The 16,747-nt window shown below is 49.9% G+C and overlaps 1 protein-coding gene across 3 annotated transcripts in view; it reads left to right on the top strand.

Moving 5' to 3' along the window:
* The window catches only part of SCARA5 (scavenger receptor class A member 5), a 113,044-nt gene that overhangs the window by 79,378 nt on the left and 16,919 nt on the right, over positions 1 to 16,747 (top strand). For all 3 annotated transcript variants that reach the window (XM_088021435.1, XM_028114416.2, XM_088021434.1), the window contains 2 exons: positions 64 to 162; positions 1,943 to 1,999. In XM_088021435.1, the coding sequence (XP_087877561.1) occupies positions 64 to 162; positions 1,943 to 1,999 (156 nt within the window). The remainder of the gene's footprint in view (positions 1 to 63; positions 163 to 1,942; positions 2,000 to 16,747) is intronic.

The following is a 16,747-nucleotide window of genomic DNA, read 5'->3' as shown; positions in this document are numbered from 1 at the left end:
GACCTGCAGAGGCCCTTCCAGTTCTGAGTCTGACCCTCCACAACTTGTCCTCTGTCTTCCTAGGGCTGCCAGGAGAGAGAGGCACCCCAGGACTGCCAGGCCCCAAGGGCGATGATGGGAAGATGGGAGCCACAGGACCCATGGGCATGCGCGGGTTCAAAGGTAATAACGAATCTCTGAGCACCCATGTAGCCTTGCTCACCACCAGCCCCTGGCACCAGCGCGGACGCTGGAGTGGAGGACGGGGTTTGCCTTTTGGCTCTGCCACTGACCAGCTAGCTCAGGGACCTTGGACAAGGCACTTCGCCTTGTCAGACCTTAGTTTCTTTGTCCAAAACCCAGGAAGCCTCATGATACCATTCTTCGCAGGGCTGTCCTGAGGATTACACGGGTCACGTTGACCTTTTGTCAGCTCTCCACTGCTGCAGAAATGCAAGGCAGTGTCCCTGGGGGTTGCGGCTCAGTGGTGTAGCCAGGGGAAGCCAAGCTGGGAGAACAGGCTCGCGGGAGAAACAAGGGGCTGCAGACCCAGGACACCCACCTCCTTCCCCGGACCCCCAGATTCCCAACAGTCCATCCCATGCTTTTGACTCCCCCCATATTTGAAACGTTAACTCAGTTCTCAGATTTACACTGCCGATGGTGTTCCTGCTGAATTGGTTTTCCTCCTGATGGCAGTCACCTTGTTCATTGTTAGGGGCATCCACGTTATTAGTCAGTCCCTGGCTTTCCACAATCTCTTCAAGAGTGTGCAGACTTCTACCGTAACCGCGGGGCAAGATGAGGAAATCGGGTGCTGGTTCCCCCGTGTTAACCTCCTCACCTGTGAAAATGAAAACGAAGGAAAAGTACTATTAATCATCCCCTACCCCCACCCCCCCCACCCCCCGCCATCTAGGAGGGTCTCTGCGTCTTAGATTGCTGGGAACTTTTAGGCTACTTGCTAGTGATTGAACAGGCTGAGGTTTTCCTCCCTTTTATGATCAACATTTTTTAAAAAATGATTTTAAAACAGATTACAAACGCAGCACGTGCTTGTTGAAAAAATTTGACAATACAGAAGTACGTAAGGTATAAACTAAAAAGGGAGTCCCCTCCCCCTTCGTCCCTTAAGATGTTAGTCTTTAGAGTGACTACTGTAAACACTTTGGGGCACATCCTGCCAGATCTTTTTCTAAGCATATTCATATTTATGTATATGATTGCCTTGGGGTATTTTTTTTTTTTTTCCAAAACTTGGATCACATTAGGCATCCTTCCCTGGAACTTGCTGGCTTGCTTTTTTTCACCAGACAATAGGCCATAGGCTTTTGACTTGCAGATATCTTTCTGGAGGTACTTGGAATAGAATTCCCTGGTCATTTTACTGCCCCCTGGAGTGGCGTCAGGACCTTCTACTTCTTTGTAGCCCAAGATGCTAGCTGGAAAAAGAGTTCTGTTCTTTCCAGCAAATCCTGAGAAGGAAATTCTACAATTTCCCCGGAAGCTCTGCCTCATGTTTCCTAGCCTCCCCCCAAACCCCCACCGCCCGGTAAATCTACCTGACATATAACCCCTGTCCTCCCGAAGTCACTGAAGACCGTCCCCCCATCTTTTCCTCTTGTGCTTATTAGGGCAAACTTGGCTGTGCACTTCTGAAACCTTGACTGCTTACTAGGAATATCTTTGCCCCATCTCCTTCCTGTTGAATACCACGTTCTCTAGCCTGTGCTGGTAGATGCTGCTCTTCGACACTTTAATTAGGAGGGAACCCCCCTGACCTCCTTCCTGGGGTGACCAAAACATGCAGCATAATTGACTCAAGCTCTTATCTTTCCTGCTCTGCCAGCTGAGAGTTTCTCAGGTCTTGGGTCTTGGGTTGATTCATCTCCTGCAGATAATATTTTATCCATGGTCAGGATTCGTTTCCACTTCTAATTCCAGTTTTCCTCCTCTGTGTCAGGTGACCGAGGCCCAAAAGGAGAGAAAGGAGACAAAGGGGACCGAGCGGGGGATGCCGGTAAGGACGTTCTACTGGGGTCACTGGATTCTGTGGCAACTGACATCCGAGCAGCTCCACACATTTGGGGGATGGGAGGCTGGAACCATGGGCCAGGGCTCCCGTGTTAGAGCAGCTCCCTCCCTGTTTCAAGGCTCTGCTGGCCCAGCCAGAGACAGCTATACTCCAGGGACACAATCCACCTTCCGGGTGTGGTATAAGCCCAGTGGTTGTATGGAATGATCTGGAGGCAGGCTGCCTGTGCTCCCTCCTGGTGGCCTTACAGGCTAGTTAAATAATCTCTGCGCCTCAGTTTTCTCATCTATAGCATGGGGTGAGAGGGATCCTTACCTCATAGGATCACCGTGAGAATTAAATGAGCTAATTCACATAAAGTGCTTATTTCAGTGCCTGGACCGTGGTTAGGACTCAGTGAGTGTTGAATATTATTATTCTGTATGATGCATTAGTTCAGACAAGCTGACTTCCCTGGTGCTTACATGGGGAAAGGTGCAGAGTCCCTTTGGTTTTCCTCCTTTGCCATGGACTGAGCAGTGATGCTAGGGAATCTCATGATCAGGCAGAGCACCAAGTCTAAAAATGGCAGTCTTTCCAAGTGTTCTCCCTAACATGTTGACAAAAGACGCGAGCCTATCTAGTTATGACACTGCTTTCTAGGGTTTCTTCCCCCTAGCCCCACCCCCCCCCCCAAGGGCTACACGTAGAACCTTGGAGAGGTTGTCAGAGAAGGATGAGTCTCCTACGAACCATGAGAGACGATGGACTCTGAAAAACAAACTGAGGGTTCTACAGGGGAGGGGGTGGGGGGATGGGTTAGCCCGGTGATGGGTATTACAGAGGGCACGCTCTGCATGGAGCACTGGGTGTTATGCACAAACAATGAATCATGGAACACTACATCAAACACTAATGATGTAATGTGTGGGGATTAACATAACAATAAAAATTTGAAGGAAAAAAAAAAGAATGAGTCTCCTAGCCAAGTTTAACAAAATATTAGCATATAGTATTTGCTGGGCTCTGAAATGCTGCTGTTCCAGGTGAAGCCATGAGCAGATTATCCCCTTCTAGGGCATCTGTGCTCCAGTCCTGGCTCTCTAGGAGGACTGGGCCTGGAGAAAGAGCACCTGCATCCAGGTTCTGCTGTGACACTCCGGGACCGATGCCACTGCACGTTCACACACTGGATCCAGACCAAGGGTTTCCCGAAGGCTGATCTTTGGTTCTAGTACTTCCCTCCCAGTCATGCAGGACCAAGAAGGAGACCTCTCTCCTAAGTAGTGTCCTTTTCCAAAGTCTCCTGAAACTTGAACTTGCCTCCTATTTCCTCTGGCCTTCTCTTTCCCAGGGTAGGATTCAGGATCAAACAGGAGGGGCGCCTGGGTGGCTTAGTCAGTTAAGTGTCTGCCTTCAGCTCAGGTCATGACCTGGGATTGAGCCCCGAGTCGGGCTCCCTGCTCAGCGGGGAGTCTGCTTCTCCCTCTCCCTCTGCCCACTCCCCCCCCACCACTCATGCTCTCCCTCTCCCAACTAAATGAATAAAATATTTAAAAAAAAGGGGGGGGATCAAACAGGAAAAATGTATGTGACAACACTTTGTCGCTCTAAAGTGGTGGCCATTCTTGAGGACAAGATATGCTTATGCTTACCCTGGACTCATGACGTCCACCTTACCTTCGATGCTAGAATCCACAGAACAATTTATGTGGTATAGTCTTTCTAGCATTGTCCTTAGCCCCTTTCTAGGGCAGCCAAGGGTTTAACTGGGAGTGTCCTGGCTAGACGAGGAGACCTGGAGGGCTTCACTAGGAGCCAAAAGGAGAGTTTCGAAGACAAGAGAAGGCAGTCTGGCTGTGCTCTAGGACATCTGTGATAGATCTGAGTCACGCTTATCTAATGGACTGGGCACTGTACTTTGTCTTTGGGGTGCTGCCTTTGGCTCTGTGGTTGACTGCTTTCTGATGGAAGGCTGCCAGTGTAGCTGAGAAGGACTGTGGCATTTAGTGCTGTGAAATAAAAAATTCCTGACGGGGTGGGAGGAAGGGAGGAACTGTGGAAAGATGACCTTTGAGAAGGAGATCTGCCCACATACCAGGGGGTTCCTGTCAGGAACTCTTTGGCAACTATTCCTCAGCCAACTTGAGAGGAGAGGGGAGGTCTGTGCTAGCCTGGGAAGAGGTGGTGGTTGCCGAAAAAGGACGCTTTCATTACTGTTTACCTGGCTTCTCTGGGCCCAGCTGGCTGGGCTCTGCAATGGGATTGGGCTGTGAGGCTGAGGGCACAGTGTGGGGGGGAGCTGAGCCACAGTGGTGTGGGGCTCCCACAGGCATGGGTGGGGAGCATGGGGGCAGGGCATCGGATCCACTTGGCCCTGGAGTCTCTGGGCTGCACCACAAGAAGCTGATGTCAGCTCGGGACAGCCCCTCCCCAGGGAATGACGGCGTTTTTTCCTGCCCTGAAGAGGCTACACCCTCCCTGGAGCCCAGAGCTCAGACGGTGGCCTGGATGCAAAGCTCTAAGCTTTTCATTGCAGTCTCCCTCCAGTCAGGACCCAAAAAGTATCTTCATGGGTGATGGACCTGGAAAGTGAGCTGGCTTAGCAGAGACGGCTCCACAGATGGGAGGCTTTACACGGTATGCAGAAGAACATGGGAGACACATAGGAACAGGGCATAAAAGGCGGGCTGTGCATCCATCACCTGTTTTCAGAGGCTTTCAGTGGAAGGTGGACTCTCCCAAGGCAGGAGCAGAGGCAGAACAGAAAACCCAGGCCTCTGGCTTCTCTAATTCTGGAATGAGATCTTAGGCCCCCGGTCTTGAAGAGTCAGCCTAAGCTCCCTAAAACCCCTAGTGAGTCCCTCACCTGGAGATACAGATTTAAGGAAACCATTGACACAAATTGGGACTGCCCCATGCAGGGGGGCCGGTGGGGGGCTGCTTTCCCACGGCTTCCACCCCCTGGCCTGCCTCTGACCACACCAAACCCATGCTATGGTCAGATTCCGGGTTCGGTTTTTAAGGAGCTCCAGTCCAAGGGGTGTTAACTGGATCCCTGGGACCCGGGCTCTGAGGAGGAAGCCAAGGATCATCTTTCAGGAAAGTGTGGAAATTCTGATGAGCACTGAGTGCCCATTTCTGGAAGGTTCTGTCATTCCTGGAGCCCAGGGCAGCCCCACCATAAGATCTAACAGGCGGGGAGAAAGGGCTCAGTACCAGAACTCTGGCCTTCTCCACGAAGAAACAATGTGGAAGAGGAACCTTCCTCAGGTAACCCAGCTTGGGGAACCTTTACCAAACACCTCCCACCTTTAGCAGCAAAAACCTAAAGTTCCAGCAGGTGGGGATATTACTACATAAAGGGATCGATGAGGGACCCAAGTTACACACCCCTCAGGTCAGAGTCAGAAATTGGGGGCTTTCCTTTGAAAGAGGGCATTACAGAGGATTCCTGGGGACCCGTGTTTTGAGTCAGTATTAAAATATTTTTCAGAATAAGATCTTGCAATTGTTTACCCATACTTTGATCTGGAGTCATACGATTCTAGAGCCAAATGGGATTTCAGGCCAACTCCTCTCCCATTCCTGAGCAACACCCCCCACCCCCCCCGACCCCCAGTTCATTGAACAGGGACCACGAACAGAGGGCTGGAGAAAATCCCCAAGTCCCACGGCCAGGTCATGGTTCAAACAGTCTAGGATCCAGATCTCCTGATTTCTGCTTGACAAGACGTAAAGTTTTCTTTTCTTTTCTTTTCTTTTCTTTTCTTTTCTTTTCTTTTCTTTTCTTTTCTTTTCTTTTCTTTTCTTTTCTTTTCTTTTCTTTTCTTTTCTTTTCCTTTCTTTTCTTTTCTTTTCTTTTCTTTTCTTTTCTTTTCTTTTCTTTTCTTTGACAAAGCTGATATCAGCCATTCTGTTCCATGTTTGGCTTTTGGGAGTTTGGCCAGGAAAAAAAAAGTTACATATACATATCTCAAGACAAAAAGACATTTGTTTTACCTTCATATATGGTCCATTTGCAGGAAAAATAAATAGTATTTTTGCGGCTCAGGGGCAGGTAAAGGATCCAGTTTTGTTTAAGTCCCACAGCATGAATTTAAAGCAGGATATAAGTTCAGATTGTTTAAAAACTTTTCCTCAATTTGGTTTCACATGGAAAAAAATATGCAGAATGACCCAGGGGTAAATTCTAAGTCGGTGCTTGTTGATAGTTTTCAGTGGCATCTCAGAAAATTTGAAAAATGTTTAACACCTTGTGTGTGTTTTCAGTATTCAGGGAAGTAGGTTTGTAGAGGGGGAAAAGCGGTGGGCACCCTATCGTGTAGTGTAAGCTCAAAAGAAATTATCGGGGAGGCGATTTCTAGACAGTTTACCCCATAGCTGCTGAAATGTTTCTATCTCTGTTTTAGGGTAGGGAATGCAAAGAGTCCTTCAGAGTGCATGAATTCCCTTCCTCCTATCTCTGCACTTACAGTTAGCTGCACCGGGGTACCCCAGGAAATCCATTTGGCACCCCAAGTTAGCATTCTTGCAGGCCTGGAGAGGCAGAGCTCCTGGACCTTTTATAGGCAAATATATTTCTTTATTAACGTAACTGTGTACTTACCTGTAATTCCTTATACAACTTTAATACCCCAACAACAACACGCTCTAAAAGTAAAGTACACTTCTAAGAAAAATTAACCACTCACATACTACTCCTAACAACCATATCGCTGGTACAGTGAGGAGTCAAGTTTCTGTGCACATTATTTTACTAAATTCTCAGTACTATTCGGGAGGCATGGCTATGTCCCCTTCAAGAGAGGGGGAGGCTGATGGTAAAGAAGAAGGAAGCTGCCCAAGGTCATCAGAGTTCATAAGGGGCAGAGTCAAGGTTACAAGTCAGGTCTGTCCGGCTTCGAGCCCACTCTCCATCCTTTGCTACATCCTGGGACTACCTTTTATTCTCTCTGGCCTTTGACAGCATGGGCCACTGTCTATTCTGCATCTGCCCGCAAAGCCCTGCTCTGGCCTACTTCCCCCGTTTCCTGGGACTGGGTCACCTGAGCCCGTGGGCTGGACCGAGGTGATATCCACAGCAGTACCCGCACACAGCTGGGCTTGTTCACTCACACACTTGTTCAGTTCACACAATCCTTCCTTCTCTTTATCCTCACATAGCACGGGCAGGACAGACGAGATCCCCAAAGGGTGTGTAGAGATGGTCAAGTGTCTTTCAAGTGTCTCCTCCCCTAAGTTTATGTCTAGTGACTGACAATACACAGGGACACAGAGTTCACTCAGAAAAGTTGTCCCGTGGCAAATGCGGCTTCCGGTCAGGGCTGAAGCAGAGTGGGAGGCGCCAGAGAGTCAGAAATGAGCAACCGGGACGTGGATAGACGAGGGATGGGGGAACCGGATGGAAACTGAACAGGAACAGCAGAGGCAGCAAAGGCCAGAAGCCCGTGGGTCAGACACCTGGGGGCTGGCATGGAGCTGGCCGTGGAAAGAACCATAGAAAGATTGGCCTCCCTTGCTCCCATCATAAAGAAAAGAAAGAAAGAAATGTGGCAGGAAGGAAAACATTTAGGGAGGAGAGCGTTGCTTTATTCTCTTCTTTGGCAAACTGGTATCAAGTTACTGGCAGATGGCCGGGGGGAACCAAAGATGAGTCAGGCCTGGCCTCCTCTTGAGGAGCTCACTGTCTAGCAGGTGAGAAAGACACATAAATACACGATCACAGTGGAGTGTGGTGAGGACTTTCGTAGACGTATGTACAGAGGCAAATTTTGCCTGCTCTTGTGGGAGTCACTTGATGAGGTGTTTTTGACAAAATGGCGTCCAACAGGTGAGTGTGGAAGGCAAAGGTATTCCAGGTAAAGAGAACCATGCATGAAACAGGAGAGCGTTGCCCAATAAACCCAAACAGTTTGGGGTGATGAGGTTTGGGGATGTAAGAAACAAAAAAAATACGGCCAGAGAGGTAGGCGGCGGTGAGCAGTCAGGAGTTTAGGGTTGACCTCTGGGCACTGGGAAGCCAGGATGGGTGTGAGCGGGGAGGGACATGGCCACAGTGGGAGGTGACTGACCGGGGGAGAAGCAGGCTGGAGCTGGGACCAAGGGAACAGGAACCAAGGTCATGAAAACAGAGCCTCAGCCATCCCCGGTGACCCTCAGCTCTGACCAAGGCCAGGCACCCAGTAGGCAGACTCTCCCTCACCCTAGAAAGGTCCATATTCCAAGTCCACGTTTCTCGGCTGCTCTTGTTCCTTCTCTTGGCTGAGCTTGCTCCCCTTCTAGAAAGTCCTCCTAAGATGAGACGTGAGCTCTAGAGGAGAAGCACAGGCTGTGGAGTAGCAAGCCTGAGACCCAAGTCCCCTTCTGACCCCACTGGCAAAGTGGCACAGAGGCCAGGCCCTCAGCCTCCCCTGCTGCAATCTCCTCTGTGTTTTTTTTGTGGTTGTTTTTTTTTTTTTTTACCTCCTGTTCTGTGCAGAGGATGGGATCTGGCCTACCAGACGTTCCGGTTTGCCAAGAGTTTATCTTAAGCCTTCCAAAAACAAATCTACTGATTTTTCCTGCAAGCTTCCTAGTGACCCCTTCCAGGAGAGCTTTAAATTGCTATGTGCAGAAAACAGTTCAGCCCTGATTAATCCGTGCTGCCCTTGGTGTGATGGCTTAAAACAGATTCAAGAGGGCCTGGAAAAAACAAAAGACCTGGCTCCTTTAAGAAGCCAGGGGGTGGGGCAGTGGGTGGGGGTGGGGAGCTGCCTGAGAGTCAGGGACAGCTGCCTGTGCTAGGTGTGGAAGCTATTGGTGTCTCCTAAAAGGGAAGAGAGTAAGAGCTGCATGCAGTGTGGGCCTTCCAGTGTGAGGAAAACCTGCTTAGGTGAGGAGGAACAGAGCCCCCGTGGGGGAATAGGTGCTCTCCGGGGGGCAGAGGGGTGCTAAGAGGTCTTTAGCAGGACCGCTAGAGGCTCTGTTCTTACAATAAAGTAAGTTAGAGAAAAGAAAATGTTATTAAGAAAATCATAAGGAAGAGAATAAACACATACACGGAATGGTACTGTATCTAGTGGGAAAAAAAATCTGCGTATAAGTGAACCCATGAGATTCAAACCTGTGTTGTTCAAGGGCCAACTGTGCCCCAATTCTGCATACATGCTAAATGAAAGCAGGAGCCAACCGAGGGCCCGTGCCAAGGGCTAGCTGGAACAGAAGCAAGCCCGTGTTTGGAGCTAACGTTAAGAACTTGGGGTGGAGTATGTAAGTGAAACTTGGGAAGGTTTGCTTCTTTTAACTGGCGGCGTGCAGGGCTCTTCCACACTGAGGGCGGAGGTCACCAGTTTGTTCCCTAAGCAGCTACCCATTTCACAGTGAGCGAGCAGAGGAGTGTGTCACATGCACCTTCGTTTCTCTCCTAACCCACATTTAGCTGACACTGCTGTCCTCATTCTTTCAAGAGGAGGCTAGAAGCAGCCCCCACAAGGACTGGTATTCCCAATTCCTGGCAAACACATGGTGGTTTCTTGGATTGGCCCTGAAGAAAATTCTTTTTTTTTTTTTCAAGATTTTATTTATTTGAGAGAGCGAGAGAGAGCATGGGGGCGGGGGTGGTGGGCCGAGACAGAGGGAGAAGCAGACTTGCGGCGGAGCAGGGAGCCCGATGCGGGGCTCGATCCCAGGACGCTGAGATCATGACCTGAGCCAAAGGCAGACGCTTAGCCGACTAAGCCACCCAGGTGCCCCTGAAGAAAACTCTTTTAGTAATATAAACCTCGGGCTGAAGGTGAACAGGGAATTTTCTATAAAAACAACACCTTGGAACCACAGAAGAATTGAAGTTCTGGTCTCTGATGTGGGTTTCATATGAAGAAAGTTTTCAGTTGAGACATAGATTAAAACCAGGCGTGGTTAAACTGTTTATTGACAAAGCAACTCAAGCAAACTTAGGAATTGTTAAGTCCCACCACTCGGCACTCTGTGCTCTGATGTTGGAGGTAAAGCATGCTGAAGGCCCTGCAGATTGAACCCGGGAGGTCCCCGCCGGGGCTTTGTGACATAACTGGATCAGCTGTAGCCACCAGTGCATGAAATGCATGGCTCCGTTTCCCGTCCTGTCCTTGGACAATGGCAAACACCCTTGGGGTGTCCTTGGAACCAGTTATCAAAAGGGACCGACTTCCCTGAGTGCTGGACTTCTGCCTGTCTCCTAAAGTACGCTGTTGTAGAGTTCTGATGGGAGAAAGAGAAGATGAAAGCGGGAGGCCAAGTCTGGGGACATCCTGGGAGGTCTTGTGGATGCTGTGGTGGCGGGGGGCGGGGGGGGTGTCTCGGCTGGTTTCCTCGCTGACTCAAATGCTGGGCCAATCCCTTGCCGCAGTGCCTTGGTCCCCCGGCCCCCCCAGTGCGATCCTTGGGGCTTAGGTTGAATTCAACACTATTTCTTGAGAACCGACCACCGCAGTCACGGAGCTCGTCCGTATTTCCGAATAACTCTCTAAGCGTGTGTCGTTATCCCATTTAACAGATGGGGAAACTCTGTTGAAAAGTAAAATTACTCGCCCAAGGTCGTAGATCCAGAAAGTAGTGTACGCCTTCAAGAAGTTATAGTAGGGGGCTGGGAAGCATCCCAGCCAAGGACTCGCAGACCCTGAACTTGAAGGAGAATGGAACTGAGAGAGGAGACAGGGCAGGGTGGGGACAGTGTGGGTGAGGGCAGAGGGGAAAAGTGCCTTCTTAACAAAGGCCACCCGTCCTGGACAGGGGCCCGGGAGGTAAAGATGGCAGGTCCACAAGGATTTTAGAGGGATGCCATATAAACTTCAGAGCCTCCTACAGCTACAGGCGTGATAAAATGAGAGTTCAGTGCTTTGACTTTCCCCTGGCTCAACTGCATTTCTTTCTCTTCCTAAAGGCCTGTTGCTACTCACTGACCCTTCACTGCCCTTTGAGCAGCCCAAGAGCAAAAGCAAGGCAAAGGACTCCACCTCTCCACTGGGCTGCCCAGTAAATTCCCACAAATCCAGCTCTGGGCATTAGCAACATCTTTCCCCTGCAATGGGGGGAGCTCCTGGATGGGGGCTGGGCAGGGAAAGCATTTGATCAGACACATCATATTGAGCCTCTACGAGGAGCTGGGCAGCCAGAGTAAGGCACTGGAGAAACAAAATCAGATAAGACTAACTCCCAGTTTCCAAAAGAAGAGGCAACAGAGCTGGGGAGACCAACATGAAAAACAGTTAAAAAAAAAAAAAAATCCAGCGTGATAAGTTCAGTGCTAACTTGGGAGGTATTTGTGCTGCTCTTTCTACCCAGCAAAGGCCCAAGCACCCCATGTGAGCCCCAATCAGGGACACAGTGCAGTGGCCCCTAGGGCTGGAGACGGACCCTAGTGTGGCCACTTGATCATGTAACCCTTCCTTCCCTGACTCTCAGCTTCCCCACCTGTAAAATGTGTATAATAAGCACCACCCACTCAAGAGGAAGGCCTCAAAGATCAAAATGAAACCGGGAGAACAGAAGTGCTTTGAAGAGGCACAATGCACCATATTAAGTTAAGAGCAGATTCCCATTGGGAAGTAGCATTTTATAAAACACACCCACAGGCCAGACCACATTTTAAAAGCGATGCCCTCCAGCAGAGCCTGACCAGAAATTCCTTAGTTTGCTTGTGGGATGGCTTCTGTCCTTCCCATACGGACCACATTTCCCACAGATGTCGGGGAAGAGAGAAGTGTCATGTCTAGAGAAGGCTGGAGCCCAGCGTCCCCCACCTTGGGGAGGTGGGGTGCAGAGCCCCCGTGCTGCGGGCTAGCAGGGGCCACGGGGAGTTCTTTCTTCACAAGAGAATGAAAAGTTCAACTTCCTTAATGGGCAGCTGGTCCAAATTATCCCCGGGGCTCTACTCTGCAGCTGCAGAAAATCAGAGCCTATTTTCCCAGCCCCATGTGTTTATTTCTATTCTACACAACCTCCTTTCTTTTACCTTGTTTTGCTTTGGCCTGGAAGACAGGATAAACAAACCGAAGGGAGCTGTGAGGTTTCGGGCTTAGGCTGGGTTTCCCTTCTCTCCTAGTCTTTAGAGGCAAAGTGCTCTGGGCTCGGGGGCCCTTCTGATGCACAGCCGAGCGGGGCTGGGATATTGAGGGATCCGTTCTTTCCTGGAGCCCAGCAGAAGGCTGTGAATCCCATTCATACATCTGATCACTCACTCAGTACAATGGGTTAAGCCCTGCGATGCGCCAGAGTGCCTGCAAGTGAGGACCGACCATGTTTCCCACAGATGGGGACCACAAGGGTGCTGAATGGCTTTCGCTTTCACGGAGCTTACCCTGATGAGTACACACAGACCTGAAAGAGGGAATGACGGTATAATATTGCTCACACGTGGGGAGTGCGTGTTGGGGCGACAGATCAGGGAAACCCTCCCGGAGGAGGTGATACCCACATGTCTTACAAGGTCCGACAACTGGTAAGTTGTGTAGCCAGGGCTTGATCCCCGATCGGTCCCTTGATGCAGTGCGTCACCACCCCGAGGTGCACTGACATCACCCTCGAACTGCTGAAGGTTGTGCCCCCTGCGGGGCTAGAGTTTGATTCCTCCCAGCAGCCCAGGCCTGAGAACCACCTTAAGACTAAGGCTCCTTCCCTTACTCTTAAAGACAATAATTCCTGCAGACCCCGTGGGACTGTTGGGCAGTAGGTGAAAGGCACTTTTTGTATGAAGCCAGCCGTTATTAAGTATTTGTCTGAAGTATTCAGCCTGACAGTCTGCTCTGCGGTTTGACAATGAAAGGCCTTTGCTCTTCTCCCTGGCTCTACCTGGTAGCCGCTGTGTGACCCTAGGCAAATTGCTTGACTTCTCTGGGCCCATTTTCTCCTCTGTTAAGTGAGAGCCATAATAACTAAACTCATGGATCTGTCGTGAAGAATCAAGGAGAGAAAGCACGTATGAATCACTTTGCACAGTGTCTGGTGTGTAGTAGGACCTGAGTATACATTAGTTCCCTTCAGTGCCCACCCTTTACTTGAAATCTCCTGGATGGTGTCCGGAGCATGGCTTGGCTGTACTTGGCTTTGGGGCAGTTCTGAGTCACAGGCAGACAAGCTCCGGGGGCAGTAGACAGTTCTGAGGCTAGCCCAGCCCTGGAAACCGGTTATGAGATGGCAGCCACTGGCCATTAAGCTGTCCCCTCAGGCTCGATTAGGGACCCAGCGATGAAGCCACTCCCTTGGTTGTGCTCCCACGAGATGCTGGAGAAGGAGGAAGATATTCTGCCTCTCGCTTCCCAATAACGGCGAAACCTGAAGCATATAGAGTAAAACAAGGTAGGGAATAATTGGATGAAAACTACTGGAGCCCTAGGGATGCCAGCACCCTGTAAATGAAACCAGATGCTGGCTTGTGAACTCCTGGAATGGGTTCCCACAGGAGGCAGAATGAGCAGCTCTCAGGCCTGGTTTTCTGTATTTAAAGTGGGATAGGGGGTTCAAGGCTGATATCCAGGGCTCCTTCCAGTTCTGGGGTTCAGGGATTCAGAGCCGGGGGAATCTGGGCTAGACCCAGCCTTCTTGGTCTGGGACCTTGCCTTTCCTATGTATATATTTACAAGGCAGAGAGAGCAAAGAAACATTTATTTTGAGAGGAGAAACCCCACATATTAGATTGGTAAGGTCTGTGCTAGGAGCCCCAGAGTGGCCTCAGCCAGAGCGCTACATTCCTAGACCATTCTGGAGCTGCTTTGCTTAAAGAGTCACATTCAGCTCCCATTAGTGAGCAGAAAGTTGCTGACAGCAAGAGCCAGTCTACTGCTGACGCCCCTGTCCCTCTCCCTTAATTTACTAAGAAGCCAGGAACTGTGCTCTGGGGAGAGCAGAGGAAGTCAGGAGATTAATCCAATTGGAGGGGTGAGCCACCCAGCACCCAAGAAACAAGTAGGCAACCAGGCCTTAGATTGACAGCATTCCCAGATACTCTCTTTGGGCATTTTTGGTAGCAAGGACCAGAGACTCATTGGGTCACTTCAGGTAATGGGGGCATATAGTAAGGACACTGGGGAAGACTTTGGAAGATCAGGAGTCATAATACAAACAGGACTTGCAGAGCCTAGGATGCAAAGGTCATCCAGAATCCAAGGCAGTTCTGGGGGCCACAGCAGTTGGGCTTCCATCTAGTGTCTCATCTCCAACGTGGCTTATGAATTTCACTGTCCCTGCCTCTTTTTGGGGCTGCTTCTGCTCAGTTATCTCCATATTCCCCCAACTCACATTCCTAAGGGAATCTGGGTGGTCCTGCTAATCGTCATCATAGTGGTTCGAGCTCTTGAGCCAGACCAATCATTCATGGCATTACCCATGTGTAAGGAAGTGCTCACAGGCTGGGAGCATGGTATACACGTTGATCTTGTCTAATTGCAGTCTTATCACATCTGATGTCAGAGATAAACAAAGCTGGATGCTAGTTAAAGTGGTCGGGACGGATCTTAAATTAGTAACATACTCTTGCAATAGGGGAAAGAGGCCCAAGTGAACCGAATTCAGCTTCCATTGGTACAGAGGTGACTGGGTGTTTTAAAGGGAGAATGAGGGGGCACCTGGGTGGCTCTGATGGTTAAGCGTCTGCCTTCGGCTCAGGTCATGATCCCAGGGTCCTGGGATCGAGTCCCGCATCGGGCTCCCTGCTCCTTGGGAGCCTGCTTCTCTCTCTCTCTCTCCCTCTGTCTCTCATGAATAAATAAATAAAATATTTAAAAATAAAATAAAGGGAGAATGGGGGAAGTGGGAGGGCAGGGAGTGGGGATTCAGTAGAGTCAGAAAAGTGAAAAATGACAAAAAGCGGGAAGGGCGGGTTGGTCCCTAGGAAACCCATCTGGGCTTGCTAACTGGTTCTTATCCAAGTTAGGCTCCCTCCCTTCCGCGGAGCCTGGGAGACGGGGCCCTATCTTCAGGTGTTGGCTGAAACAAACAGTAAATTCTTTTGGCAGCCTTGAGTTTTCTCAGGCAGGCACGTTAAAGGAGGCTAGGGTCATTCCAGGGATGTGGCCTTGAGCTGTTAGAAATTATGTTCTGTTTTATTCAAGACTTTCTGGGTCAAAGTTGAGGCCTCCTTGAAAGGGCTCAGGAGCCTGCCTAGGGTTTGGTCAAGCAGAGAATCTTTGTCACCGATGCCTTCCACAACCCTGGGAAGTGAGTATGACAGGTGAAGAAATGAAGAAAAATATCTCAGTGCCTCTGGACTTAAGAACACTGGCACGATGGCTTGGCCAGCCCCCACCAGTCCCCCCCTGCTCCTCACCGTGCCCACCTCCTGCCTTGGACCTCTTCTTGTGGTGCTTGGTGGGGATGGCCTGGAATCGCCTCGTAGCATTTTTGTGCCCCGAGGAGAAGCATGGTTATATACCTCTCTGTCCCCAGAACAGGGTCAATACTTGTTTAGAGATCAAGCAACAGTAGGGAGTCTAGAATGAATTACAGAAAGACAGCCCAAGTAGATGCAACCCAGGGTCAGGGCCCCTAGTCACTGTGTGCACGGGGAGCGCATGGCTTCTATCCTGGGGTAACACCATTCCTGCCTGAGCTGGTGGGATCAGTGGATGGGTACCGTGCCCATTCTGAATAGTCAGGCACTGAAGGTTAAGACTAGAACCTGAGATACAGGAAAGATCCAGAGAGATACAGGAAACATGAGGCATTCAGCTGGAGAGTCCGATCATACCCGCTAGCAAAGTCATGCCTCCATCCACCCACCTGCCCTCCATCCCATCCGACACTGAATCAGCATCTTCAGCCAACCAGGCATGATATTAAGTATCGAGGGACCATGAACAAACAAAACACCATTTCTCTGCCCAAGGGAACATGGGATATTTTTCTGCAACTCTCAGGGATCGCGAGCTTTGCTTCAACTCTCTCAAGCGGTGCCCCAGTCTGGGGAGTGCCAGCCTGCTGCCATCTTGGCCCCAACTAGTTTAACCTCAGACCAGCTTAACTCCGTGTTGTGGGGCTTAGGCAGCACTGAAAGTGGCCCACGTTGGAAGGAGCAGTGGTCTAGAAAGAAAGGGCTCTGGTGTCTCAGTGACTGCTGGTTCCTTCCTATCTCGGAACGTCAGTTCCCTCATCTGTAGATGAGAGTTTGGACTCAGGGGAGGTCTCTGCCAGCTCTGACATTCTGTGTTCTTATCCATTGTATGCCGTCAGTTCATTAGACAGCTCTGAGGGCAAAGACGACACTTATTCATCCTTAGCCCCTACTACAATTCTAGAATGTGGTAGGATTCCAGAAGTGCATCTGGATGGATAAGTAAATGAATCATTAAAAAGAAAAATACATACATTGATGAAGATACGTATAAAGAATTACTAAAGATAATGCATCTTCAGCACCCCAAATCTGTGCACAGAAAGTAGAATCACCCTGGGCTTCCATAAATATTAGCCCTGCTCTCAAAAGCTAAGGCTGGTTTATCTTTCCCTGCCCAGAAACAGAGACACGTTCATTTTCAAATACAAACTCGGTAATAGACGTGCTTCACAAGGGCATCCCTGCATTCTTGGTCCTCCCATAAGACTTAGGAGAAGCCAAACTGTTCCTACGAATTGGGGGTAGAAGCATTACAGTTCAAGGGTTAAAGTGATTCATTATTTTTAATGTGACTGCTCCATCAAAAGGCATCTTGCATCAAAGTCATGAAGCAGAATCAGTGGACCCTGCCCAGAGAGCTCATAAAGAAGGGGGGTGGGGATCTTATGAAAAATGAAGCAAGAAAG

The sequence above is a fragment of the Eumetopias jubatus genome, unplaced genomic scaffold (assembly GCF_037043125.1).
Source record: "Eumetopias jubatus isolate StellerSeaLion01/CBP00866 unplaced genomic scaffold, mEumJub1_p1.0 scaffold_2, whole genome shotgun sequence".
Taxonomy (NCBI): domain Eukaryota; kingdom Metazoa; phylum Chordata; class Mammalia; order Carnivora; family Otariidae; genus Eumetopias; species Eumetopias jubatus.
This window is presented reverse-complemented; position numbering and strand designations above follow the sequence as displayed.